The sequence below is a fragment of the Pseudophryne corroboree genome, chromosome 5, assembly GCF_028390025.1.
Source record: "Pseudophryne corroboree isolate aPseCor3 chromosome 5, aPseCor3.hap2, whole genome shotgun sequence".
NCBI lineage: Eukaryota > Metazoa > Chordata > Amphibia > Anura > Myobatrachidae > Pseudophryne > Pseudophryne corroboree.
The window spans coordinates 757,503,965-757,530,649 of record NC_086448.1 but is presented as its reverse complement, the minus strand read 5'-3'; the positions used below and the strand labels follow the sequence as shown (position 1 = coordinate 757,530,649).

The following is a 26,685-nucleotide window of genomic DNA, read 5'->3' as shown; positions in this document are numbered from 1 at the left end:
CTGACCCTTTGCCTTTTGCTAGTTTGGCTGGGGAAGTGACATATGGGGAGTCCAGTGAGGACCCTCTTGCTGGGAACAGAGACATATTAGTTAGAACTGAAAGCGTGCCTGACCTGGAGGTAAAGAAGGATCTGTTTGTGTCTGAACAGTTAAAGGATCCTACCTTGATAAAGGCTAGAGAAAATGTTAAGATTGTTAATGGGGAACCTGTGGTACCAGGTGACAGGGTTACGTATCCCCACATGGCCATCTGTAATGAGCTCTTGTACCACATTGTCAAAAAGGGTGAGGATGTGGTGGAACAGCTGGTAGTTCCCCAGCCTTATCGGAGAACGGTACTAGATTTAGCTCATAGTCACGTTACAGCAGGACATTTAGGGGCAGAAAAAACCACTGAAAGAGTTTTACAAAGGTTTTTTTGGCCAGGGGTTTATAAAGAAGTGTCTGAATATTGTTCTTCCTGTCCTGAAAGCCAGTACCATGCCCCTAGACCCCATTTCAGGAGCCCACTAGTTCCCATGCCTATTATAGAGGTCCCGTTTGACAGAATAGCCATGGTTCTCGTGGGGCCCTTGTAAAAGTCCGCTCGGGGCCATCAGTATATCCTGGTAATTATGGACTATGCCACTCTATATCCTGAGGTTGTCCCTTTACGCACTATCACAACCAAGGCGATAGCTAGGGAGCTGGTGCAGGTTTTTAGTAGAGTGGGAATGCCAAAAGAAATTTTGACTGACCAAGGTACTCCATTTATGTCAAGGGTCATGAAAGAATTGTGCAAATTATTTAAGGTCACTCACCTCAGGACTACGATCTCCAAACTGATGGGTTGGTGGAAAGGTTCAATAAAACATTTAAAAAGTATGTTAAAAAAGGTTGTTGATAGAGATGGGAAAAACTGGGATTGTTTGTTGCCCTACTTGTTAATGGCCATCAGAGAAGTTCCTCAGTCCTCTACAGGGTTTTCTCCATTTGATTTGTTGTATGGTAGACACCCCAGAGGGCTGTTGGACATTGCCAAAGAGACGTGGAAAGGACAGCCCACTCCTTATAGAAGCGTTATTGAACATGTAACACAAATGCAGGATAGGATTGCAGCCGTGGTACCTATTGTCAGGGAGCACATGGAACAGGCCCAAAGTACTCAACAAAGGGTATGTAACTGGAGTGCCAAGATACGGGAATTTGCTCCCGGAGATAGAGTTCTTGTTTTGGTACCCACTATGGAAAACAAGTTCCTAGCTAAATGGCAGGGTCCATTTGAGATTAGGGAAAAAGTGAATGAGGTTAATTACAAAGTATACCAACCGGGAAAGAGAAAACCCGAACAAATGTACCATGTTAACTTAATCAAACCCTGGAAAGATAGGTTGTCTCTGTCAGCGGAGCCTTGCCCTTCGGTGTCTTCACCTCGGTTGCTTCCCGCAGTAAAGGTGTCAGAGACGTTATCAGCTGATGAGAACAATCATGTTAAAGAATTTCTCATCCAAAATAGGGAGATATTTTCAGAGCTGCCTGGCCGAACAACCATAATAAAATATGACATTTTCACAGAACCAGGGGTCAGGGTCCATTTAAAGCCATATAGGATTCCTGAAGCTCAGCGAGAAGCTGTTTCTAAAGAAGTTAAAACCATGTTAGAACTTGGAGTCATAGAGGAATCTAACAGTGAGTGGTCCAGTCCCATAGTTCTCATCCCGAAGCCAGACGGTAGCATACGCTTCTGTAATGACTTTCGTAAGTTAAATGAGGTGTCCAAATTTGACGCCTACCCCATGCCCCGTGTGGATGAGCTTATAGAAAGGCTGGGAACAGCCAGGTTTCTCACCACGTTGGACCTGACCAAAGGGTACTGGCAAATACCTTTAACTGATGGCGCAAAAGAAAAACAGCCTTTCCGGTTCCGGAGGGGCTATACCAGTATAAGATGTTACCCTTTTGGTTGCATGGGGCTCCAGCAACCTTTCAACGGGCGATGGATAAAATTTTGAGGCCCCATAGAAAATATGCAGCTGCCTATTTGGATGATGTGGTAATTCACAGTACAGACTGAGGGTCCTATTTGGTTAAAGTGCAAGCAGTACTGGACTCAATCAGAGAGGCATGGTTAACTGCTAACCCAAAGAAGTGCTGCCTCGCAATGGAGGAGATCAAATACTTGGGCTTCACCATAGGCAGAGGTCTGATTAGGCCCCAATTGAATAAAATTGATGCTATTCAAAACTGGCCTCGTCCAGTGAATAAAAAACAGGTAAGGGCTCTTTTTGGGAATAACTGGGTACTATAGACGGTTTATTCCCAATTTTGCAACCACAGCAGTGCCGTTGTCAGACCTTACCAAAGGGAAGCAGTCAAATATGGTGAAATGGAACCCTGATGCAGAAAAAGCGTTCCAAACATTAAAAGTGGCTTTGTGTTCACAACCGATATTGATGACACCAGATTTCTCGAAAGAATTTGTTGTACAGACAGATGCCTCAGAGGTAGGGATAGGGGCTGTGTTGTCCCAAACCAGAGATGGGGACGAACACCCTAGGAAACTCAATGAGCATGAAAAAAGGTATGCCATTGTGGAAAAGGAGGCTTTGGCCATTAAGTGGGCACTAGATACCTTGAGATATTACCTCTTGGGTAGACAATTCAGACTAGTGACAGATCACGCCCGTTAAAATGGATGTATGTAAATAGAGGTCAGAATGCTCGGGTAACTAGATGGTTTCTAGCATTGCAGGATTTTAAGTTTACTGTTGAACATAGACCGGGTACACAATTGGCCAACGCAGATGCATTGTCCCGCATCTTCTGTTTGGGGGCTACAAGTGTTCCGGCCCCTAGGTCGAAACAGGGGAGGGGGATATGTGACAAGAACACTGGAATAGTGTTTGAGGGCAGGTATGTTTGTCCCAGGTTCTTGTCTTACCTGTATTAGGAAAATGTTTTGTTTTGTCAGAACCTTTTCAGTTTATTGGAAAAGCTGGATAAGGGCCCTGAAAGAAAGATAGGGCAAGTTCCAGATGTTGGGCCCAGTTCGGGTCTTTGGCTTCACAGAGGGCTAATCAGGGTTTCAGCTGTGTAAGTGGGTTATAGGGCTGCTAGCCTGATTAGTGTGGGAAGACTGCAGGATCTCTGTGAGAGAAATACGCTTCCTTATACATGTGAGCCATAGTGCTGAAACACACTACCCGGCTTTTGCCGGCCGGGAAAAAGCCGGACGGCTTTTTCCCGTGCCGGCATTGTAGTTAACAGTGTGAGGGCTAGGGTCCCTTCACACTGCACGGCCCCGGCCCGGCTGCCGGGTTGCAGCCGGGTCTCACCACTGAAAGGTCGGGCGGCCGCCGGGCCGTCTTTGGAGCCAGTAAACCATGTGTGTGAAGGGGAGCTTTCACACACAACGTTTTTTTCTGAAGCCGTGTCTGAGGCTGCGCATGCGCACAGCATCACACAAGGCTCAAAGCCGTCCTGTGTGATAGACACTGCCGGTTTCTCCCGGATGGCAAAAAGCCGGACAAAGTTTGTCCGGCTTTTTGCCATCCGGGAAAAACCGGAGTGTGTGTTACAGCCCATACAGTGTTGACTGGAAAACTCTGTGTTTCTTTGTTTAGAGACAGTTAGGAACGTCTTGTGTTTAGTTAGTGCCGGACAGGCAAGGTATTTTCTTTTGATGCTTGTTTTGTTTTCTGCTTAATAAAACTGGTCGTGGCCAGTTGCACCACACACTGGACTTGTGTGATTCCTCAGCTGCTGCTTGCTAACATTTACCCCACAAAACGGCACCTTGTTCCCTTACAGTGTTAAAATATATATATATATATATATATAGATACACTGTGTGTGTGTATAAATGTATATATGAATTTTATTGTGCTTTCTGCATTGCAGATGTTATATATACAATTTAGTGGTTAAGATGTCAATTGCATAGAAATAATTTTAGTGCATCGTTATTTTTTATTTTTTTTATGTGTTATGGAAGTGCTTAAAATTTTACAATGAAATTGCTGTATGAAATACAGTATGTCCCATTGCTGAATACTGTATGTAATTCCATTTTGCAATCTTATCCTCAGCTCAGTTTCCCAAATACCAAAAGAACAATAGACAGATTTGAGCCCAGAGTTCCTGTCGGTAGCTGAAAGGCAGGTGCAGTTTTAGAGGATTTATTGGTGTGGATTATTTAGACTTCTGCGTAGAGCTACCGCACACAGCAGCTGTGTACAACCAGAAACCCATAATATAATGCATATCGTCCAACAGTGTATATTCTTTTTCATCAACCTCTACTGTGTTTATACAACAGGTTTTACAAAATGTGATGCAATATTTACTAACATGGTGCACTCTGTTGTAGATATGTTATGTGCACAGGACGTTTGTTGTATCAAGCTGCCAAGGTCATGCATCAGAACACATCATTTTAATTTACTTTAAATGCACCTCTATGTACAATCATTATACTATTTATCATGTCCTAGAGGATGCTGGGGTCCACATTAGTACCATGGGGTATAGACGGGTCCAGTAGGAGCCACTGGCACTTTAAGACTTTGAGCGTGTGGGCTGGCTCCTCCCTCTATGCCCCTCCTACCAGACTCAGTTTAGAAAATGTGCCCTGGAGGAGCCGGTCACAGCTAGGGGACCTCTCCAGAGTTTCTCTAGTAAAGTTATTTTTTAGAGTTTATTATTTTACAGGGAGGCTGCTGGCAACAGCCTCCCTGCTTCGAGGGACTAAGGGACGGGGGGGGGGGGGGGGGGGAGTGAGTATTGTCCACCCTGCGGGGTCTGAGCCACTATCTCCGCTGACAGGACACTGAGCTCCTGAGGGGATCGAACGTTCCCCGCCACAGGGTATCGCTCACCCCGGCAGCATTCTGCCACCCCCTTACAGAGCCAGAAGATCAGAAAATGGCGAGATATGGTGGCACAAGGGTAGGAGGGCAGCGCAGAGCTGCTGCGCTCCGGGAAGGCTCAGCGGCACACAGTGTTGGCGCTATGAGGGGCGTCCTGAGCCAGTGACTGAGTACCCTACACTGGTGACAGACGCTAACCGGAGACTGAACCCCCAGGCTAGCGACAGAATACGCAGTACACAGTTGCTAACCGGCCCCGGCTAGCGACGGAGTCCTCAGGCCAATATTAAGAATTGTGCGGGAAGAGGCGCCATCTTCAGGAGGCGGAGCTTCTCAGAGTGGACCCTGCAGCGTTCAGCGCCATTTTCCTGCCTGCAGTTCCTGTACAAGGGGGCTGTCCCTCCAATCAACTCCAGCTATCTTGGACGGTACCAGGGGGTTGTAGAAGGGGATGGGGGCGCTGTGTAAAATCTGTGTAGTCTATTAAGGCACACAGATAGCGCTGGTAGTTTTATTTGTTCTGCCTCAGAGAGCGCTGTGTGTGGGTTGGCTCCAATCTCTGTGTCTCTCTCTGCCATACTTGGGGGAGGAGGGGGTATTGTGGGTGTTCAATACCTTTCATAGCCATGTCTAGGTACTCGGTGTCATATGCTGCTGAAATGGTTTCCTCTCAGGAGGAATCCATTTCATGTACACAGGATTGTAATCACGTTGCTGAACCATCGTCTAAATGCCCTGAACTGGTTACAGTCGCTAGCCGGAGACTGAATCCCCAGACTAGCGACTGATTCCTCAGTACATGGGCGCTAGCCGCGGACTGAATCCCCCGGCTAGCGACGGAATCCTAAGGCCAGTATATAGAAGTTGCGCGGGAAGATGCGCCATCTTCGATGGGCGGAGCTTCTTCTCAGTGCGAACCCAACAGAGTTCAGCTCCATTTTCCGTCTGCAGCTCCACATTGCACAGACTGCGAACGGTGATGGGGACGTGCTGAGGGGGGGACAGCACCCTTTGCAGGTGGTGCAGCTCATGTGGGAGGCCATTAGCTATATATGTTAAATATTGCTGAGGGGACTTACTTCACTGACCATAAGAAAGCCTCGCTGACCTTTCCTGCGTCTAATGTATTAAATGCTGTTTGTAATATCCTGAGAGGAGGATAGAATGAATTGGGACATCTATGTCCAGACTGTCAAGGATGGTGGTTTTACCAGTCCCGGGCTCTGCCGCTTTTAAAGAACCGGCTGATCGCGGGATTGACGCTATGCTTAAATCCATATACATGGCTTCGGGGGCGATACTACGACCTACCATTGCCGTGGGCCGGTGGGGTCGAGACTCGGACATTTCAGTCACGTCTGAGTGTCGTCCGGACTGGACCCCTGGGTACTAGGTATTGTGTCCCTGGGGTACCGGCTGGAATTTCAAGATCTCCCTCCTCATCTGTTCTTCACATCGGGCTTGCCAGCTTTGCCTGCAGACAGGGCTACCCTGCAGGGAGCCATCCAGAAGTTGGTGGAGGCACAGGTCATTGTACAAGTCCCTCCTCAAAGGCAGAACACAGGTTACTATTCGAACCTTTTCGTGGTACCGAAACCGAATGGTTCGGTCAGGCCCATTCTGAACTTAAAATCACTAAACCCCTTTCTGAGGGAGATCAAGTTCAAATTGGAGTATCTAAGGGCAGTTATATTAGGTCTGGAAGAGGGGGCATTCCTGGTATCCCTGGATATCAAGGATGCGTACCTCTACATTCCGATTTGGCTGCCGCATCAGGCTTATCTCCGATTCGCTCTGTTGGACTGTCAATTTCAGTTCCAGGCCCTACCATTCGGCCTCTCCAAAGCACCAAGGGTTTTACCAAGGTGATGGTGGAAATGATGGTTCTCCGCAGGCAGGGGGTGAACATAATTCCGTATCTGGACTATCTGCTGATAAAGGCATCGTCCAAGGAGAAGCTTTTTCAGTTAAAAGCTCTCACGACCCTGCTTCTCAAGGAACAGGGTTGGATCCTGAATATCCCAAAATCTCATCGGGAACCAACTAGGAAGTTGTCCTTTCTGGGAATGATCCTCGACACGGCGGTGCAGAGGGTGTTTCTTCCAGAGAAAAAAGCATTGGTGATGCAAACAATGGTCCGGGATGTCCTAAAGCCAGCCCGGGTGTCGGTTCATCAGTGCATTCGCCTGCTGGGGAAGATGGTGGCCTCTTACGAGGCTCTGCAGTATGGGAGGTTTCACTCTTGGTCCTTCCAACTGGATCTCCTAAACAAGTGGTCGGGATCCCATCTACACATGCACCAGAGAATACGTCTGTCGCCAAAGGCCAGGATTTCACTCCTCTGGTGGCTGCAATTACCTCTGCTTCTGGAGGGCCGCAGGTTCGGGATTCAGTACTGGATCCTTCTAACCATGGATGGAAGTCTCCGGGGCTGGGGCGCAGTCACTCAAGGGGAAACCTTCCAAGGAAGGTGGTCAAGTCTGGAAGCCGGCCTGCCAATAAACATTCTGGAACTAAGAGCCGTCTGCAAGCGGCCCATCTTCTGAGAAATCGGGCCATTCAAGTACAGTCGGACAACGTAACGTCAGTGGCTTACATAAACCGACAAGGCGGAATGAAGAGCAGAGCTGCAATGTCGGAGGTAACCAGAATCATCCTCTGGGCAGGAAAATACGCATTGGCGCTGTAAGCAATTTTCATTCCGGGAGTAGTCAACTGGGAGGCAGACTTCCTCAGCAGACGCGATCTCCATCCGGAGGTGTTCAAGGAGGTGACAGGTTTTTGGGGAGTACCCCAAATCGATATGATGGCCTCTCGTCTCAACAGGGAGCTTTGGCGGTATTGTTCCAGGTTGAGGGACCCGCAAGCAGTGGCGGTGGACGCCCTAGTGACTCCGTGGGTGTTCCAGTCGGTGTATGTGTTTCCTCCACTTCCACTCATTCCAAGAGTTCTCAAACTCATAAGGAGAACAGGAGTTTAGGCAATCCTCGTTGCTCCGGACTCGTTGCTAGAAAAGCCGAGGCCTCTTCCTCTTCGGGAGGACCTGCTGCAGCAGGGGCCGTTTGCCTATCAAGACTTACCACGGCTACGTTTGATGGCATGGAGATTGAACGCCAGATACTAGCTCGGAAGGGCATTTTGAACAAAGTTATTCCTACCCTGATACAGGCTAGGAAAGGAGTAACGTCTAAACTTTACAATCGTATTTGGAAAATGTGTCTTGGTGTGAGTCCCAAGAAATTTCCTGCGGTGGAGTTTCAACTGGGACGGTTTCTCCTCTTCCTGCAAGCAGGTGTGGATATGGGCCTGAGGTTGGGATCCATAAAGGTCCAGATTTCTGCCCTATCCATTTTCTTCCAGAAACAGTTGGCTTTCCTCCCTGAGGTTCAGACTTTTTTGAAAGGAGTTCTGCACATCTAACCTCCTCCCTTTGTACCGCCTACGGCGCCCTGGGATCTTAACATGGTGGTGCAGTTCCTCCAGTCGGACTGGTTTGAACCTCTACAGGAGGTTGAGGTCAAGTTTCTCACATGGAAGGCTGTCACTTTGTTGGCCTTAGCTTCTGCTAGACGTGTGTCGGAGTTGGGGGCTTTGTCATGTATAAGCCCATAATCTTCCATGAAGATAGAGCTGAGCTTCGGACACGTCAGCAGTTTCTTCCGAAGGTTGGGTCGGCATTTCATATCATCCAACCTATTGTGGTGCCAGTTGCGACTGACTCCTCAATTTCATAAAAGTCCTTAGATGTTGTAAGGGCTCTCAAAATCTATGTGAGGAGAACTGCACATCACAGAAAATTGGACTTTCTGTTTGTCCTGTATGATCCCAAGAAAATTGGGTGTCCTGCTCCTAAGCAGACGATCTCTCGCTGGATCAGGTTCACTATCCAGCATACGTATTCTATGGCAGGCTTTATAGTGTCCTACGTCTGTTAAGGCCCTCTCTACTCGTAGATTGCTTTCTTCCTGGGCGGCTGCTCGGGGTGTGTCTGCATTATAGCTCTGCCGAGCAGCTACTTGGTCAGGGTCGAACACGTTCGCAAAGTTCTACGAGTTCGATACTTTGTCCTCTGAGGACCTTAAGTTTGTTCAATTGGTTCTGCAGGAGCCTTCGCGCTCTCCCTCCCGTTCTGGGAGCTTTGGTACATCCCCCATGGTACTAATGTGGACTCCAGCATCCTCTAGGACGTAAGAGAAAATAGGATTTTAATTACCTACCTGTAAATACTTTTCTCGTAGTCTGTAGAGGATGCTGGGCGCCCGCCCAGCACTTCGTTATCCTGCAGTGGTTATTTAGTTCAGTACTGCTTAGTTCTGGGTAAGTACTGTCTTGTTACTTGGTAAGTAATCCTGGTCAGCCGTTGCTGATGTTTCAAGCTAGTTAGCTTGGGTTGCCTTGTGTGTGTGAGCTGGTGTGAATCTCGCCACTATCTGTGTATAATCCTTCTCTCGAAGATGTCCGTCTCCTCGGGCACAGTTTCTATACTGAGTCTGGTAGGAGGGGCATAGAGGGAGGAGCCAACCCACACTCTCAAACTCTTAAAGTGCCAGTGGCTCCTAGTGGACCCGTCTATACCCCATGGTACTAATGTGGACCCCAGCATCCTCTACGGACTACGAGAAAAGGATTTACCTGTAGGTAATTAAAATCCTATTTATACTAGGGTCCAATTTGATTAGCAGCAAGACTTGTGGGTTACCAATCCACAGCATCACATGACACTTTAACAAATAAAATTGATATATCTTGTGCGATTATTTAAGTAACAGCCAATCTCTGCCATCCAGCGTTTGTCACACGTTAGTTTTACAGTGTGTGATGTATGTTAAGTGCATGACATTGAGGAAATCGGTCTGAACCCCAGAAAAATGTTACATAAGATAGCTTGTGGCCAGAAGAACCGTAAACAAGGCTGTTATAAGATATCACTGGGCTCAATTTGATCCCTTTTGTTAATGAATGATAAATTATAACCAAGATGTATATTTCAGAAAACAAGTGTTTAAAGGGGGGAATTCAGTTATTATACTGCACCAGATCTCCTGTCTGAAGTGACGGGAGATCGCGGGGCAATATTAAACTCCTTCTTTTTTTATCGCGCCCGTAAGTGTTGCGGCTAAAACCAACCAAACTAATTGGCGTGATGCGTAAAGTTCGGTATGAGCACTTAAACGGGTCACTTTTTTTAATTTTTATACTTGTTTCAGCTTTCCACCCCCAGGGGTTGTGAGCTGAAGTGCCGGCTCCAGAAGCCGATTGCACCCGAATGGAGCAACAGTTTAATTGCTCAGTTGGGCACCATCTGGTGGCGACCAGTCCAATTAACCATTGAATTCCCCCCCAGAGTGTTTGGAGGCACCGTTAAATGTGTCCACTAATGTGAACAAATCATCATAACACAACAGCCCACAATAAACCCCATACAAAATAGCTTGAGGTGCTTGATAAATCAGCCTACTCTCACAGTCTGTAACGGAATCACCATACATGAGACATGTTACTACTGTATGTGTGAGCACGACATTGATAAATTCAGCTTCTAGAATTAACTCTACATTTTCACAAGTTTACTGCAAGATGGGGACATGCTGGGGATACAGCTACATAAATTAGGTAAAAGTATGACCGTTTATGTAACCTGATCACATTTGTTAATAAAGTAGCTTGATCGCCATGCTGTAGTAACACAATCACCAAGTATGTAATGAGCAAGGTATGCTTTAATAGAAGACTGAATTTTGAGGCAATATTTGAAAATCTCAATAAAGCAAACTTTTTTTTTTCTTTCCAGTAACTGAATCAACTTTTATTACTGTTGTTTTAACTAAGTATATCATGCAGAGTAAATTATTATTTTCTGTTAAATTGCCTTAATTCCATTATATTAACCCTGATATTGAGATGTTATGTGATCATTTATTCAAACACATTTTTATTGTTTTATATGCAATTGAATAAGTCTGTCCATAAAGTTGTTTTCATCAAGTAACTACAGATAGTTCTGATAGAGTCCTAATATGTAACTAGATCATAAATGACAAATATTTTCTTCTCTTAGCACAATAGAGCACTTATGGCCCGTACACACGGTGAGATTCGGGCTATGCCCGATTATCACTATGCGACAGGGGCTAGGTCGGCACATAGTCAGTATCGCAAGCACATAATGAGTGTGCTTGCGATACTGACTATGTGCGATTTTGGCTAAGTGTCAATTTTGACTATCTCTTCTATAGAGATTAGTAAAAATTGACTTGCCTGCACAGTCTATCTATTCTTGCGATGCCGACCGCGCATCGGCATCGAATCGGGATCGCAAGGTGACTTTCACCCTGCGAGCTGCACTAACTTTTCTTACGATTTTGACTATATAGTCCAAATCGTAAGAAAAAAATCTCACTGCGTGTACACACCAATGCCAACATCTGGTACCCGTGTTGACTACTATGTTATAGCCTTTTGTTTTCTTTGGGGTGTCCAAAGTAATGGGCATCCATCAGAGAAATTCACCTGCTGCTCTGATTGGGCACCCATTACTTTTTCAGCTCCCAAATAGATGGTGGTTTAGCACGAATAGCAGCTAATCCCATCTAAAGCAGTCCCCGCAATGCAAAAAGTGATGCCCTATAGTATGACCTTTTGACATTAACCCTTCACTGATAACGCTGGGTTTGTGAAACCCAGCCATTCTGCTGCTTGTTCCATCTGGTCAAATTTCGGAGGAGTGATCAACTTTTTAGTACCTTCGTATCGTGTTGTTTACTGTCCGTTAACAGATAAAGCATAACGATGTGCGAGTCGCAATTGCTGCCACCACCAGGTAAACAAGGAAGATGCAGCAAATGCATCAACAAGAATAGAAAAACACAATATTACTTTGAAAAAATTTAGTAATTTTGTTTGTATGGAGCATGCAAAATGTATACGTCAGGAATGCTTAAAAAATACTGGACAGGAAATGTAATAAATAATGTTTTCATGGGTGAATTTAATATAACAATTAATAGTTGGAGATTAACAAGGGGTTTCTATTTCCATTCCTGATCAATATTATTATTATCCTTTTATTTATATGGCGCCACAAGGGTTCCGCAGCTCCCAAATACAAAGTTCAAAAGCAAATAATAAAAATGTTGAAAACAGTGACTTACAGTTGAAGACAATGTAGGACAAGTACAGGATAACTAAACATAACTACATCATAATAATACCCATAGAACTCCTAAAACAATGCAGAATACCGAATGGGTCTCGCTGACCCAGCATCAGCGTTCGTGTCACAAAATTTGGCGTCAATACTGGAGCATTAAAATAAGAGATTTTTAAAAAGTTATTAACTTTTGGAGCTGCGGACTAGAAACCACGATTTTTCTTTTTCATAGTGGTTATATCTATATGATTAAACTGCTGCTGGAAATATCTAATTCAAGGCTTATTTAGTAGGCACTTGAAAGACCAATTCTATTTTTGATATGCACGTCCACCACTAGATGGCGCCCAATGGAGTAATTCAATTGTCGCTCCATACGGGCACGCATGCAGCCGAGGAGACACATTTCAGCTCGCAGCAACAGAACATTAAATTGTTCTAAAATTGCAGATTTTTGTTTGCACACATAAATGGCTGTGTACAAATATCCACAATCTCAGAAGTACGGTAAGTGTGGCATATGGGTCCACTTGCTGGCGGGCCTTGCCTACAATTGAATTGACTACTTTAATGCTCTAACTGACTTGCCTTCCAGTTTTTCATTAAGTTTACACGTCAAAGTTGGCTGACCCACCCAGTACTTTTCCATCTATAGTACATAATGTTTGGCTCATCAAGGTTTGCAGAGTTCCAAAATATAAACTCATTTAGCTTCTGATGATGTTAACCCCACCGTGCGTGTTTATGCGGTAGGGAATATCGATTGTAAGCTCCACTGGGGAGGGACTGATGGAAATTATTAATCTATGTACAGCCATATGCAATGGGATGTAATTACATCACATCGGAATCCCGGGCGAGAGTACTGCAGACCCCCACGACATAGAGTGGGAATAGAACCTATGGCGAGTATAGCGAGCCACTGAGCCCACAAGGGTCTTCGTTGCACTCCTCCCACTGGCATTCTGGCGGTCGCGATGCTGACTGCTGGGATCCCAGCTGCCGGCAAAAATTACCCAACCCTATGCAATCTATAGGCACTATACAATATTTACATGCTATTTAGGTCTGGGTTACTAAATCACTGTGGAAACCTAGATGTACAGGTTGAGTATCCCATATCCAAATATTCCGAAATACAGAATTTTTTGAGTGAGATAGTGAAACCTTTGTTTTCTGATGGCTCAATGTATCCAAACTTTGTTTAATACACAAAGTTAATAAAAATACTGTATTAAATGACCTTCAGGCTGTGTGTATTAGTTGTATATGAAACATAAAAAAATTGTGTGAATGTACACACACTTTGTAGTGTTCACTCTAGGCTGTTTTAGCAGGGCGCCGCGCCCTGCCCGTTTTTTAGAAGGCAAAACCCGCCCTGCCCCTTTTGCGGCGCCCTGCTAGAACAGCCGCCCGCTTCCTGCCCTCCCAACGTGTAAAGATGCCGTGCGCATGCGCGCGGCATCCATTCACGCATTGGGAGATAGCTGGGGGAAGCCCAGCACCGACGGAGGTGCTGGGCACGCCCCCAAAAGTGACGTCGCCGGCCACAGACTCCCTCTATAGTAGCGTCTGTGGGCCGCACCGCCCACTGAAATGACGGGGGCGTGGCCGGCAATGTGTCCCCGAACTCCGGCCCCCTGCCTCATACTAGGGGGAACACTACTTTGTTTAATGCACAAAATTATTACAAATATTGGCTAAAATGACCTTCAGACTGTGTGTCTAAGGTGTATATGAAACATAAATGCATTCTGTGCTTAGACTTAGGTCCCATCACTGATATCTCATTATGGTATGCAATTATTCCAAAATACGGAAGAATCCGATATCCAAAATACCTCTGGTCCCAAGCATTTTGGATAAGGTATACTCAACCTGTATTATAATCCATGGGTGTATAATAGAACCTTTGACTGCTAGTTCTGCCTTTGTTGTTTTAAATCTCTGTCACTGTCTTCTCCATAATCAACATTTTTCATACACTGCTGAACACCAGATAGGTGTCTGCAGCTATGTATAGAGTGATATCTAAAGTCAGACTATTATAAGCATGCATCATTGCTTGAACACCTATATGACTACTGGAGAGTATCCCTGGCGCTAAGAAGATCAAAATGTTGTCGTGACACTTCCGCTATGTAAAAATAGTTTTGAGAGAACCTGAGACGCTGGCTGACTTGATGTGCCGTTACAGGTCGGCAGGTTGCACCATTACCGAGCAATTGAATCTTCCCCATAGTCTCATTGTTTAAGATGGTTTGCCTGTCTTAAAAGTATAGCAGATATCAGTGCTTTAAACCCTAAGGCCTGTGACCATCCTTGCTCCTTTTCTCCTTTGTGCATTTATCCTGTGTTTCATGGGTCATGCGATGTGTTGATCTCATGTCTGTTTCTTTCTTTCTTTTTTTTTTAATCAGCAAACTTAAAAAGCTGAGTGAAGACAGCTTGACGAAACAGCCAGAAGAAGTCTTTGATGTTTTAGAAAAGCTTGGCGAAGGGTAAGTGTAAAATGTAATATTCTTTTTATCACTTGTGCTGGGATTCAGGGATAAAATGGGGTCTGTTAAGTTTGCTTTTTAAAGCGTGGATGTATAATGTTTTATTAGACCTTTTATAATGCATACATTGAAATGTTCTGGGAGATCTCGATCGCTATTTACGTACAGGAACACTCTAATATTGAGAAATACTAAAAATGATCAATGCCAAAATCTTTACATAAAAACGCTCAGGGTTTCCATTCCACTTTTGTTGTCCTTACTTCAATAACGAGCTGTGGTCTCTGTAAAATTTAATATGTTGATTTGGATTTTATTATACACAATAGAGGGTGTTTCCGTTAGAACAATTCATTTCCCTTAGCTGTGTTTTTTTTTTTTTTTTGTAAGATTTTTTTAATTCTTATTAATGTTTCTTGAGTGTCCCTGTCCAATTTATTGTATTATTGAGGGGAGATTGCTTTATAGACTTTATTGAAAAGCATATAAAAAGCTTATTTTATTACAGTCTAGTTATAGTTCTTTATTTGAAAAAGAAATTTTGGCACAGGTTTTAATTTTGGCAATAAAGAAAATAAATGTTTTGGCGTGTATAGAAATGCTATAGTACATTCCCAGTCTGCAGTTTTATATTTGTTTGGGCAAAATTAATGTTTTGTAGCAGCTTCTCAGGTGTCATCACAGTGCATTCGTGTTTATGACTATTAAGTGCGAAAGATAGGTGTATAGCAAAACTGTCGGATTCAAGCTCGGAACAATTACCTGCTTCAGGTTTTTGTTTTCAGAGAGGGAATTGTGTGATTTATTATTAGCACTACTAATTTATTTAATGGGCTCCACAAGGTGTCCGCAGCGCTGTGCAGTGATAACAAACTTGCATATATAAATGCATAGTTCAGAAATACAATGGATAACCACGAACGCAAGAAAAAAAACCCAAAGACACTAAGGGCAAAGGGAGAGCAGGGAGTAGATAGTAGGATAAAACAACTTGCTGGGGCTTGTAAAAGCAAGCAATGGTGGCCCGTACAGGGGTGATGGGCCCTACACGCTTGAACATTTCACTTAAAGATATGTACGATCTTGTTCATTAATGAATGGGATATCGTTAATATCTTTCAATCCATATGCACCAACGATGAACGATACGCGGCCCCGTGCTCATTCATCGTTGGTGCCGGCTCGTTCATACCTGCAGGCCAATATGGACAGTGTCGTCCATATTAGCATGCAGGGCTATGGAGCCGGGTAACGTCACCCCTTTCCTCCGCCGCCTGGTCGTCGGATGGCCGTCGGGCAGCTCGGCGGCCAGTCGCAGAGTGTGTAGGGCCCTTAAGGATGGAGTACTTAGCGAGCATGGCCAGACTATTAAGCTGGGTACACACTGGAGCACAGTTTTGGAGCGACATATTGCTTACATGGCTCAGTGTGTACCCATGACTGCTCGCTCCTGCGGTCGCATGCGACAGATGCCTGGTTTTATGTGCTGCGTCCTTTATTAAATTTGCCACAGAGTGTATAAGGGCAATTTGGGCTGATGGGGATTCGTTCCTATGTTTGGGAATCCCCGTCGCACAAGTGTGTACCCATCCTTAGAGAAATACAGACAGGGGACCAAATGCACACTAGTGACAAGGCTAATGCTGGGAGGAGAGAATAAGGGAAGAGGGCCCTGCCCATGAGCACGAACAGTCTGAGGGAGGGGTAAACTGGCAGAGATAAAAGGTCAGAGGTGCTTAGTGGAGCGGAATAGTGGCAGATAGGCCTGAATAAAGTACTGAGCGTTTTTCTTATGAGGAGTTGGGTTCTAAAACCAGACACTTCAGAGCGTGTTTATGCCCGATATTTAAAACGGTAATGCTGTGTCTTGCTAGTAAAAGCATTGCCCTTTTTAAAAATCGGGCCTAAACTCGCCCAGAAGTGTCTAGTTATACATCCTAAACAAAACAGGTGATCTTTCTTGCGCTTATACTAGATAGCAGCCTTTAATCCCACAAAGGAAACCTTCACCGTGGTTTCAACATAGTACACCAAACACAGAAAGTGTGAGAGAAAATGGCGCAACTAGACACTTCTAGAGACGTAAAAAGGATTGCTTACACACTGGTATTTTTTAGATGTAATAGGTAACGATACACCTTCCCAACATATGGACACTAAAAAGATAATAAAAGGACACAGAACATAGTGTAATCCAGTTAGGTCAGGTGATGTTTCTTTTATTCGTTACTGGTCCCACTCACATGGCATAGATGGTATATTTACATGTAGAAACCATATACATTGTATGCAACCGCTTCCACTCCACAGGAATAGGGACGTGTAATCTCCAAGAGGCACTTCAAATGAAGAGAATAAAAGATAGTGCAATACCGTCTGTGTATAGGTAAGGAACTAATATTTTAATGGAAACACTCACAAACACAGGTTTAAAAAAGCATAACAACACAGAGATGCAGCATGGATGTCAGGGGCTAAGGAAGACAGCAGCCAGCAGGTATAGATGTATAGTCACCACCAATCCTGGTTGTTTTGGAATACCCCCACGCTGTCCAGTGTGTCCTTCCAATGCTCCCGTCAGTCCAGTGTAAAAAGTCCCAGCTTAAGCGCTTTCGGATATCAAATCCTTCATCAGAAGCGTGATCTGATGAAGGATTTGATATCCGAAAGCGCTTAAGCTGGGACTTTTTACACTGGACTGACGGGAGCATTGGAAGGACACACTGGACAGCGTGGGGGTATTCCAAAACAACCAGGATTGGTGGTGACTATACATCTATACCTGCTGGCTGCTGTCTTCCTTAGCCCCTGACATCCATGCTGCATCTCTGTGTTATGCTTTTTTAAACCTGTGTTTGTGAGTGTTTCCATTAAAATATTAGTTCCTTACCTATACACAGACGGTATTGCACTATCTTTTATTCTCTTCATTTGAAGTGCCTCTTGGAGATTACACGTCCCTATTCCTGTGGAGTGGAAGCGGTTGCATACAATGTATATGGTTTCTACATGTAAATATACCATCTATGCCATGTGAGTGGGACCAGTAACGAATAAAAGAAACATCACCTGACCTAACTGGATTACACTATGTTCTGTGTCCTTTTATTATCTTTTTAGTGTCCATATGTTGGGAAGGTGTATCGTTACCTATTACATCTAAAAAATACCAGTGTGTAAGCAATCCTTTTTACGTCTCTAGAAGTGTCTAGTTGCGCCATTTTCTCTCACACTTTCTGTGTTTAGTTATACATCCTGACTCTTCATAAATAAACCCCTGACTCTTGAGAGCTATGTACAGTATGAGGGTTTGGAGTTTGGCTGATAATGAAAGTTCCACCTTTGTGCAAACTGTCTACTTTTAGTATTTGTTAGATACAGTTGTTAGCAGAGTATATTGTGTGCCTCTGACCGGTAATCGATTGCATACACCCCTCTCCTTTTCCCCAAAGCAAAATCATAACTGGAGGGTATTGGATTATAGGCGCAATGCCATTTTCGCTACTGATTTCAAACCCAAATACATCAAATTAGGGGACTTCATGTGATACCTCTAACTAAAAAGGAGGTTCTTTAGATATAGGTAGTGTTAGATGAACTCAAGAGTGTATCTAGCCAAAAGTGACAGGCTATCATGGATATTTGCTAAATTTTACTTTTTGAGCCTATGGGTTATATGCAATTCCGGGCGAATTGCGGCTTTTTTTCGCCCGTTTTTAAATTCGACACAATTCGACCGTCGAATTCCGGCCGGTGGGTGCCGGAATTCGACATATTCAATAAAAAACGGATTCGACAGTCCCGCTGTCGAAAAACGGACCAATTGACTGATAAGTGTGTCCTGGATTCGACTTTTCGGACGGCACAAAAATGGTTAAAAAAACCCTAAAAAAATTGCGTGGGGTCCCCCCTCCTGGGTGGTATTCATGTGACCGCCGTTCAGCTGACTGACAGTCACATGACCTCCTCCACCAGCCCGACGGGTCACTATCCCGATGGTTGGCATGCCGAACAACAGGGACTATTTCCACTCGTGGGTGTCCACGACACCCATAGAGTGGGAATAGAACCCGTGGCGACCGCAGGTCACCACCGAGCCCGCAAGGGGCTTGCTGCACTCGCCCCTCCCCGCCGGGATCCCGGCGTCGGTATGCTGCCGGGATCCCGGCGTCGGTAAGCTGACCGGCGGTCAGGAGACCGCCGGTCAGCAGTACTACACCCCCCCTCCTAAGCATAATCAGCCTCGGGCTCTTTGAGCCGGTCCTGGTTGTAAAAATACGGGGGAAAAATTAACAGGGGATCCCCCGTATATTTAGAACCAGCACCGGGCTCTGCGTCCGGTCCTGGTGCAAAAAATACGGGGGACAAAAAGCGTAGGGGTCCCCCGTATTTTTAACACCAGCACCGGGCTCCACTAGCTGGAGAGATAATGCCACAGCCGGGGGACACTTTTATACCGGTCCCTGCGGCCGTGGCATTACATCCCCAACTAGTCACCAACCCCCCTCCAGCCACCCAAGGGCCAGGGTGAAGCCCGAGGCTGTCGTCCCCCCCCCCCCCCCCCCCCCATCCAAGGGCTGCGGATGGGGGGCTGATAGCCTTGTGACAAATCAAAGAATATTGTCTTTTGCAGAAGAACTACAAGTCCCAGCAAGCCTCCCCCGCAATCTGGCACTTGGAGAACTACAAGTACCAGCATGCGGGGGGGGGGGGGGGGGGGCCCGCTGGTACCTGTAGTTCTTCTGCAAAAAAAATACCCAAATAAAAACAGGACACGCACACCGTGAAAGTAAGACTTTATTACATACGTGCCGACACACACATACTTACCTATGTTCACACGCCGACTCTGTCCACGTCTCCAAGTAGAATCCGGGGTACTTGAAAATTAAAATTATACTCGCCTAAATCCAGTTGTGTCCTGTTCTTTTCTTGTAATCCACGTACTTGGCAAAAAAACAAACCGCATACCCGATCCACGCACTGAAAGGGGTCCCATGTTTACACATGGGACCCCTTTCCCCGAATGCTGAGACCCCCCGTGACTCCTGTCACAGAGGGTCCCTTCAGCCAATCAGGGAGCGCCACGTTGTGGCACTCTCCTGATTGGCTATGCGCGTCTGAGCTGTCAGACAGCGCATCACACAGCCTCTCCATTATCTTCAATGGTGGGAACTTTGCGGTCAGCGGTGAGGTTACCCGCCAGCAAAGTGAGGCGGAATGAAATTGACGAAATTACTGTCGAAAAGCACGGTTGTCGAAACGACATTCTTCAATTGAATATACTTTTGTCGAAAAGCCGCATTTTTACCGTTGCAGACATGTCGAATTTGTCAACTGTCGAATTTCAAAAAGTCGAATCTGAAAAGTCTGTTTTTTTTGTCGAAAAGTACTGTATTGCATTGTCGAAATTTTTTTTTTTTTGTGTCGAAAATGCCCCGTTTTTCGACATTTGCGGCAATTCGACCGCAATTGCATATACCCCTATATATCGGTTTGAAAAAATGTATTACCATCTATATGCACCATGCATCCTTTTTTCCTAGCTTAGCTGAAAGCTGGTGGTGTGTGAGCCGAGAACCAATCAGAAATTGCAGTCCATCACGCCCTCCAATCAGAATATGCAATAAGTCATCCCCTTACCCTTCATAGCCAGTTTCACATGGCAAACTGAAATGTTCTGTCACTTAGGTACAGTAGTAAGGTAGACCTCGTCTTTCTCATAAATAGATATGTAGTTTTCAGTTTTAACAATCTGCAAACCAATCCAAAACTCAGTGTATGCCAGTTCGGTATTCCATTTTCCAAATTGACTTTTTTATCACTTTATCATACATTATTTGAATTACTGTAACCAGCATCTCCAACCATTGCGGTCCTGTCCACACCCAGAAAGTAGATCCAATCGGGTGTTATTTAGGTTGCCGGCTGTTGGGATCCCGGCGCAGAGTATACCGGCGCCGGAATCCCGACACCCGGCATACTGACACCTATTATCCCTCTTGGGGGTCCACGAGATCCCTGGAGGAAGAATGGGCCACCGTGCCTGCAGGCACAGCATACCACACCCGATCCAATCCACTGTGCTACATTGAAATAAAACAAAAATGTATTGAGGTATTGTCACTTTAAGGGCAGCATGTCGATATGGGTATGCTTTTGGATGGACGACCATGTTAAGGTCGACAGTCTTTAGGTCGACCACTATTGGTCGACATTGACATGGTCAACATGGACAAATGGTCGACACATGAAAAGGTCGACATGGCTTTTTAAACAAAAATGTTGATTTTTTACTTTTTTCATACTTTACCATACACGTGGACTACGATTGGGAGCGGTCACCTGTGCCGAGCGCAGCGATGCGCCTTGCCTGCAGCATAGCGAGCCGTTCAAGGGGACGCGGTACACTAATTGGGGTTCCTGGTCATGTTATGGAATAAATGACACCAAAAACAGTTGAAAAATCCAGGTCAACCTTTTCATGTGTCGACTATTAGTGCATGTCGACCAAAGGTGGTCAACCTAATGAATGTCGACCTTAACATGGTCGACCATTCCTACCAGAACCGTATGTGCTTAGCTATCTCCCAGGCGAGCAGAGACACGAGCAGAGGGTCCTTGTCATCTATTGCTATTGCCTACTAGCGTACAGGTCACTATATAGCAGAGTGATACAGAAGGTCCCAGTGACAGGTTCACTTTAAATGATTGCTGTGTCTGGCCATGTGCACCCCGCCAGATATCTGATGATGCAGAGGTTTATACTGAGGGTAGTACTGCAGATCGGTTCCCCATCTCTACGACTATTTCACACAACTGCAGTTTTCTTCCCATGATGATCATTCGTTCTGTGAGAGCGTGGTAGCGGTAATCTGTAACATAACAATGGTGACTGAGCCTGCAGATCCCTGTGGTCTGTGGTGATAAGGCATGTGGGAGTATTTCTGTATTTTGCACATTATCTCCTATAGAGACTGGAACACCTCAGTAACAAACACCACTGTATTGTGTAGGTTTATTGAGCCTGCTCTGGAGGAAGCTCCCTTCTGCTGTCAGCGGCATGTTTTGGTTCCTGATCTAGTTTGCTCTCCTGGCTTTCTTAATCACAGCAGCGGAAGTGACCCGCTCCCACTGAGCAGAACACTACTGTGTGTAGTTTCCTGTTGGAATACACAGTAGCAGGCTTTCCCTTCATCAATACATATAATATATACATTATCTCAGCAAGGAGTACACTTTCTCAGTGCTCAGAGTTCCTGTGCTGTGCAGTGGGTTGACCTTCTTAGATATAAATGTTATTTCTCTATCGTCCTAAGTGGATGCTGGGGTTCCTGAAAGGACCATGGGGAATAGCGGCTCCGCAGGAGACAGGGCACAAAAAAGTAAAGCTTTTACCAGATCAGGTGGTGTGCACTGGCTCCTCCCCCTATGACCCTCCTCCAGACTCCAGTTAGATTTTGTGCCCGAACGAGAAGGGTGCAATCTAGGTGGCTCTCCTAAAGAGCTGCTTAGAGAAAGTTTAGCTTAGGTTTTTTACTTTACAGTGAGTTCTGCTGGCAACAGGATCACTGCAACGAGGGACTTAGGGGAGAAGTAGTGAACTCACCTGCGTGCAGAGTGGATTTGCTGCTTGGCTACTGGACACTAGCTCCAGAGGGACGATCACAGGTACAGCCTGGATGGTCACCGGAGCCGCGCCGCCGGCCCCCTTGCAGACGCTGAAGAGAGAAGAGGTCCAAAATCGGCGGCTGAAGACTCCTGAGTCTTCATAAAGGTAGCGCACAGCACTGCAGCTGTGCGCCATTTTCCTCTCAGCACACTTCACACAACAGTCACTGAGGGTGCAGAGCGCTGGGGGGGGCGCTCTGAGAGGCAAATAAAAACCTTATTAGAGGCAAAAAATACCTCACATATAGCCCACAGAGGCTATATGGAGATATTTAACCCCTGCCTAACTTCAAAAATAGCGGGAGACGAGCCCGCCGTAAAAGGGGCGGGGCCTATCTCCTCAGCACACAGCGCCATTTTCTCTCACAGAAAAGCTGGAGAGAAGGCTCCCAGGCTCTCCCCTGCACTGCACTACAGAAACAGGGTTAAAACAGAGAGGGGGGGCACTGATTTTGGCGATATTGTATATATATAAAAGATGCTATAAGGGAGAAACACTTATATAAGGTTGTCCCTATATAATTATAGCGTTTTTGGTGTGTGCTGGCAGACTCTCCCTCTGTCTCCCCAAAGGGCTAGTGGGTCCTGTCCTCTGTCAGAGCATTCCCGGTGTGTGTGCTGTGTGTCGGCACGTGTGTGTCGACATGTATGAGGACGATGTTGGTGAGGAGGCGGAGAAATTGCCTGTAATGGTGATGTCACTCTCTAGGGAGTCGACACCGGAATGGATGGCTTATTTAGAGAATTACGTGAGAATGTCAACACGCTGCAAGGTCGGTTGACGACATGAGACGGCCGACAATCTATTAGGACCGGTCCAGGCGTCTCAGAAACACCGTCAGGGGTTTTAAAAACGCCCATTTACCTCAGTCGGTCGACACAGACACGGACACTGAATACAGTGTCGACGGTGAATAAACAAACGTATTTCTCATTAGGGCCACACGTTAAGGGCAATGAAGGAGGTGTTACGTGTTTCTGATACTACAAGTACCACAAGAAAGGGTATTATGTGGGAGTGGAAAAAACTACCTGTAGTTTTTCCTGAATCAGATAAAATAAAATGAAGTGTGTGATGATGCGTAGGGTTACCCCGATAGCAAATATTGGCGTTATACCCTTTCCCGCCAGAAATTAGGGTACGTTGGGAAACACCCCTTAGGGTGATAAGGCGCTCACACGCTTATCAAGGCGTTACCGTCTCCAGATACGGCCGCCCTCAAGGAGCCAGCTGATAGGAAGCTGGAAAAATATCCTAAAAAGTATATACACACATACGGTGGTTATACTGCGACCAGCGATCGCCATCAGCCTGGAGATGCAGTGCTGGGTTGGCTTGGTCGGATTCCCTGACTGAAAATATTTTATTCATGTAGAGCATTTAATAGGATGCATTCTATATATATGTATGTGAGATGCACAGAGGGATATTTGCTCTCTGGCATCAAGATAAGTGCGTTGTCCATATCTCCCAGAAGATGTCAGGGACACGACAGTGGTCAGGTGATACAGATCCCATACGGCAGATGGAAGTATTGCTGTATAAAGGGAAGGAGTTATTTGGGGGTCGGTCCATCGGACCTGGGGACCACAGCAACAGCTGGGAAATCCAACCTTTTTTACCCCAAGTTACATCTCAGCTAAAAAAGACACCGTCTTTTCAGCCTCAATCTTTCCTTTCCCATGAGGACATGCAGGCAAAAGGCCAGTCATATCTGCCCAGACATAGAGGTAAGGGAAGTAGACTGCAGCAGGCAGCCCTTTCCCAGGAAAAGAAGCCCTCCACCGCGTCTGCCAAGTCCTCAGCATGACGCTGGGGCCGTGCAAGCGGACTCAAGGTGGGGGGGTAGTCTCAAGAGTCTCAGGGCGCAGTGGGATCACTCGCAAGTTGACCCCTAGATCGTACGAGTATTATCCCAGGGGTAAAGATTGGAGAGTCGAGACATCTTCTCCTCGCAGGTTCCTGAAGTCTGCTTTACCAACGGCTCCCTCCGACAGGGAGGCAGCATTGGAAACAATTCACAAGCTGTATATCCAGCAGGTGATAATCTAAGTACCCCTCCTACGACAAGGAAAAGGGTATTATTTTTCCACACTATATTGTGGTACTGAAGCCAGACGGCTTGGTGACACATAGTCTAAATCTAAAATGTTTTGAACACTTACATAAAAGGTTCAAATCGAGATAAAGTCACTCAGAGCAGTGATAGCGAACCGGAAAAAAGGGGACTATATGGTGTCCCTGGACATCAAGGATTACCTCCATGTCCAAATTTTGTCCTTCTCATCAAGGGTACCTCTGGTTCGTGGTACAGAACTGTCAATATCAGTTTCAGACGATGCCGTTTGAATTATCCACGGCACCCCGGGCCTTTTTACCAAGGTAATGGCCGAAAAGATGTTTCTTCAAAGAAAAAAGGCATCTAAATTATCCCTTACTTGCACGACCTAAAAAGGGCAAGTTCCAGAGAACAGTTGGAGGTCGGAAGAGCACTATCTAAAGTAGTTCTTCGACGGCACGACTGGATTCTAAATATTCCAAGAATCGCAGCTGTTTTCCGACGATACGTCTGCTGTTCCTAGGGATGATTCTGGACACGGTTCAGAAAAAGGTTTTTCTTCCCGAGGAAAAAGCCAAGGAGTTATCCGACCTGTCAGGAACCTCCTAAAACCAGGAAAGGTGTCTGTACATCAATGCACAAGAGTCCTGGGAAAAATGGTGGCTTTTTACGAAGCAATTCCATTCGGCAGATTCCATGCAAGAATTTTCCAAAGGGATCTGTTGGACAAATGGTCAGGGTCGCATCCTCAGATGCACCTGCGAATAACCCTGTCGCCAAGGACAAGGGTATATCTTCTGTGGTGGTTGCAAAAGGCTCATCTATTGGAGGGCCGCAGATTCGGCATACAGGATTTGATCCTGGTGACCACGGACGCCAGCCTGAGAGGTTGGGGAGCAGTCACACAAGGAAGAAACTTCCAGGGGGTATGGACGAACCTGGAAAAGTCTCTTCACATAAACATTCTGGTACTAAGAGCAATCTAAAATGCTCTAAGCCAGGCGGAACCACTCCTGCAAGGAAAACCGGTGTTGATTCAGTCGGACAACATCACGGCGGTCGCCCATGTAAACAGACAGGGCGGCACAAGAAGCAGGAGTGCAATGGCAGAAGCTGCCAAGATTCTTCGCTGGGCGGAGAATCACGTAATAGCACTGTCAGCAGTGTTCTTCCCGGGCGTGGACAACTGGGAAGCAGACTTCCTCAGCAGACACGATATTCACCCGGGAGAGGGGGGTCTTCATCCAGAAGTCTTCCACATGCTAATAAACTGTTGGGAAAGACCAATGGTAGACATGATGGCGTCTCGCCTCAACAAGAAACTGGACAAGTATTGCGCCAGGTCAAGAGATCCACAGGCAATAGCTGTGGACGCACTGGTAACACCTTGGGTGTACAAATCAGTATATGTGTTTCCTCCTCTGCCTCTCATACCAAAGGTATTGAAGATTATACGGTGAGGAGGAGTAAGAACAATACTAGTGGCTCCGGATTGGCCAAGAAGGACTTGGTACCCGGAACTTCAAGAGTTGGTCACGGACGACCCGTGCCCTCTACTTCTGAGAAGGGACCTGCTACAACAGGGTCCCTGTCTCTTTCAAGACTTACCGCGGCTGCGTTTGACGGCATGGCGGTTGAACGCCAGATCCTAAAAGGGAAAGGCATTCCAGAAGAAGTCATTCCTACCTTGATTAAGGCAAGGAAGGAAGTCACCGCGAAACATTATCACCGCATTTGGCGAAAATATGTCGCGTGGTGCGAGGATCGGAGTGTTCCGACGGAGGAATTTCAACTGGGTCGTTTCCTACATTTCCTACAATCAGGATTGTCTATGGGTCTCAAATTGAGATCTATTAAGGTTCAAATTTCGGCCCTGTCAATATTCTTCCAAAAAGAATTGGCCTCAGTTCCTGAGGTACAGACTTTTGTTAAAGGAGTACTGCATATACAGCCTCCTGTGGTGCCTCCGGTGGCACCGTGGGATCTAAATGTAGTTTTAGATTTCCTCAAATCCCATTGGTTTGAACCATTGAAAAAGGTGGATTTTAAATATCTCACATGGAAAGTGACTATGTTACTGGCCCTGGCTTCCGCCAGGAGAGTATCTAAATTGGCGGCTTTATCTTATAAAAGCCCTTATCTAATCTTCCATTCGGATAGGGCAGAACTGAGGACTCGTCCGCATTTTCTCCCTAAGGTGGTATCAGCGTTTCACCTGAACCAACCTATTGTGGTGCCTGCGGCCACTGGCGACTTGGAGGACTCCAAGTTGTTGGACGTTGTCAGAGCCTTAAAAATATACATTTCAAGGACGGCTGAAGTCAGAAAATCTGACTCGCTGTTGATACTATATGCACCCAACAAGTTGGGTGCCCCTGCTTCTAAGCAGACGATTGCTCGTTGGATTTGTAACACAATTCAACTTGCTCATTCTGTGGCAGGCCTGCCACAGCCTA

The 26,685-nt window shown here is 45.8% G+C and overlaps 1 protein-coding gene across 2 annotated transcripts in view; it reads left to right on the top strand.

The window, feature by feature from the left end:
* The window catches only part of STK3 (serine/threonine kinase 3), a 465,082-nt gene that overhangs the window by 18,993 nt on the left and 419,404 nt on the right, over nt 1-26,685 (top strand). For both annotated transcript variants that reach the window (XM_063924180.1, XM_063924181.1), the window contains exon 2: nt 14,418-14,498. In XM_063924180.1, the coding sequence (XP_063780250.1) occupies nt 14,418-14,498 (81 nt within the window). The remainder of the gene's footprint in view (nt 1-14,417; nt 14,499-26,685) is intronic.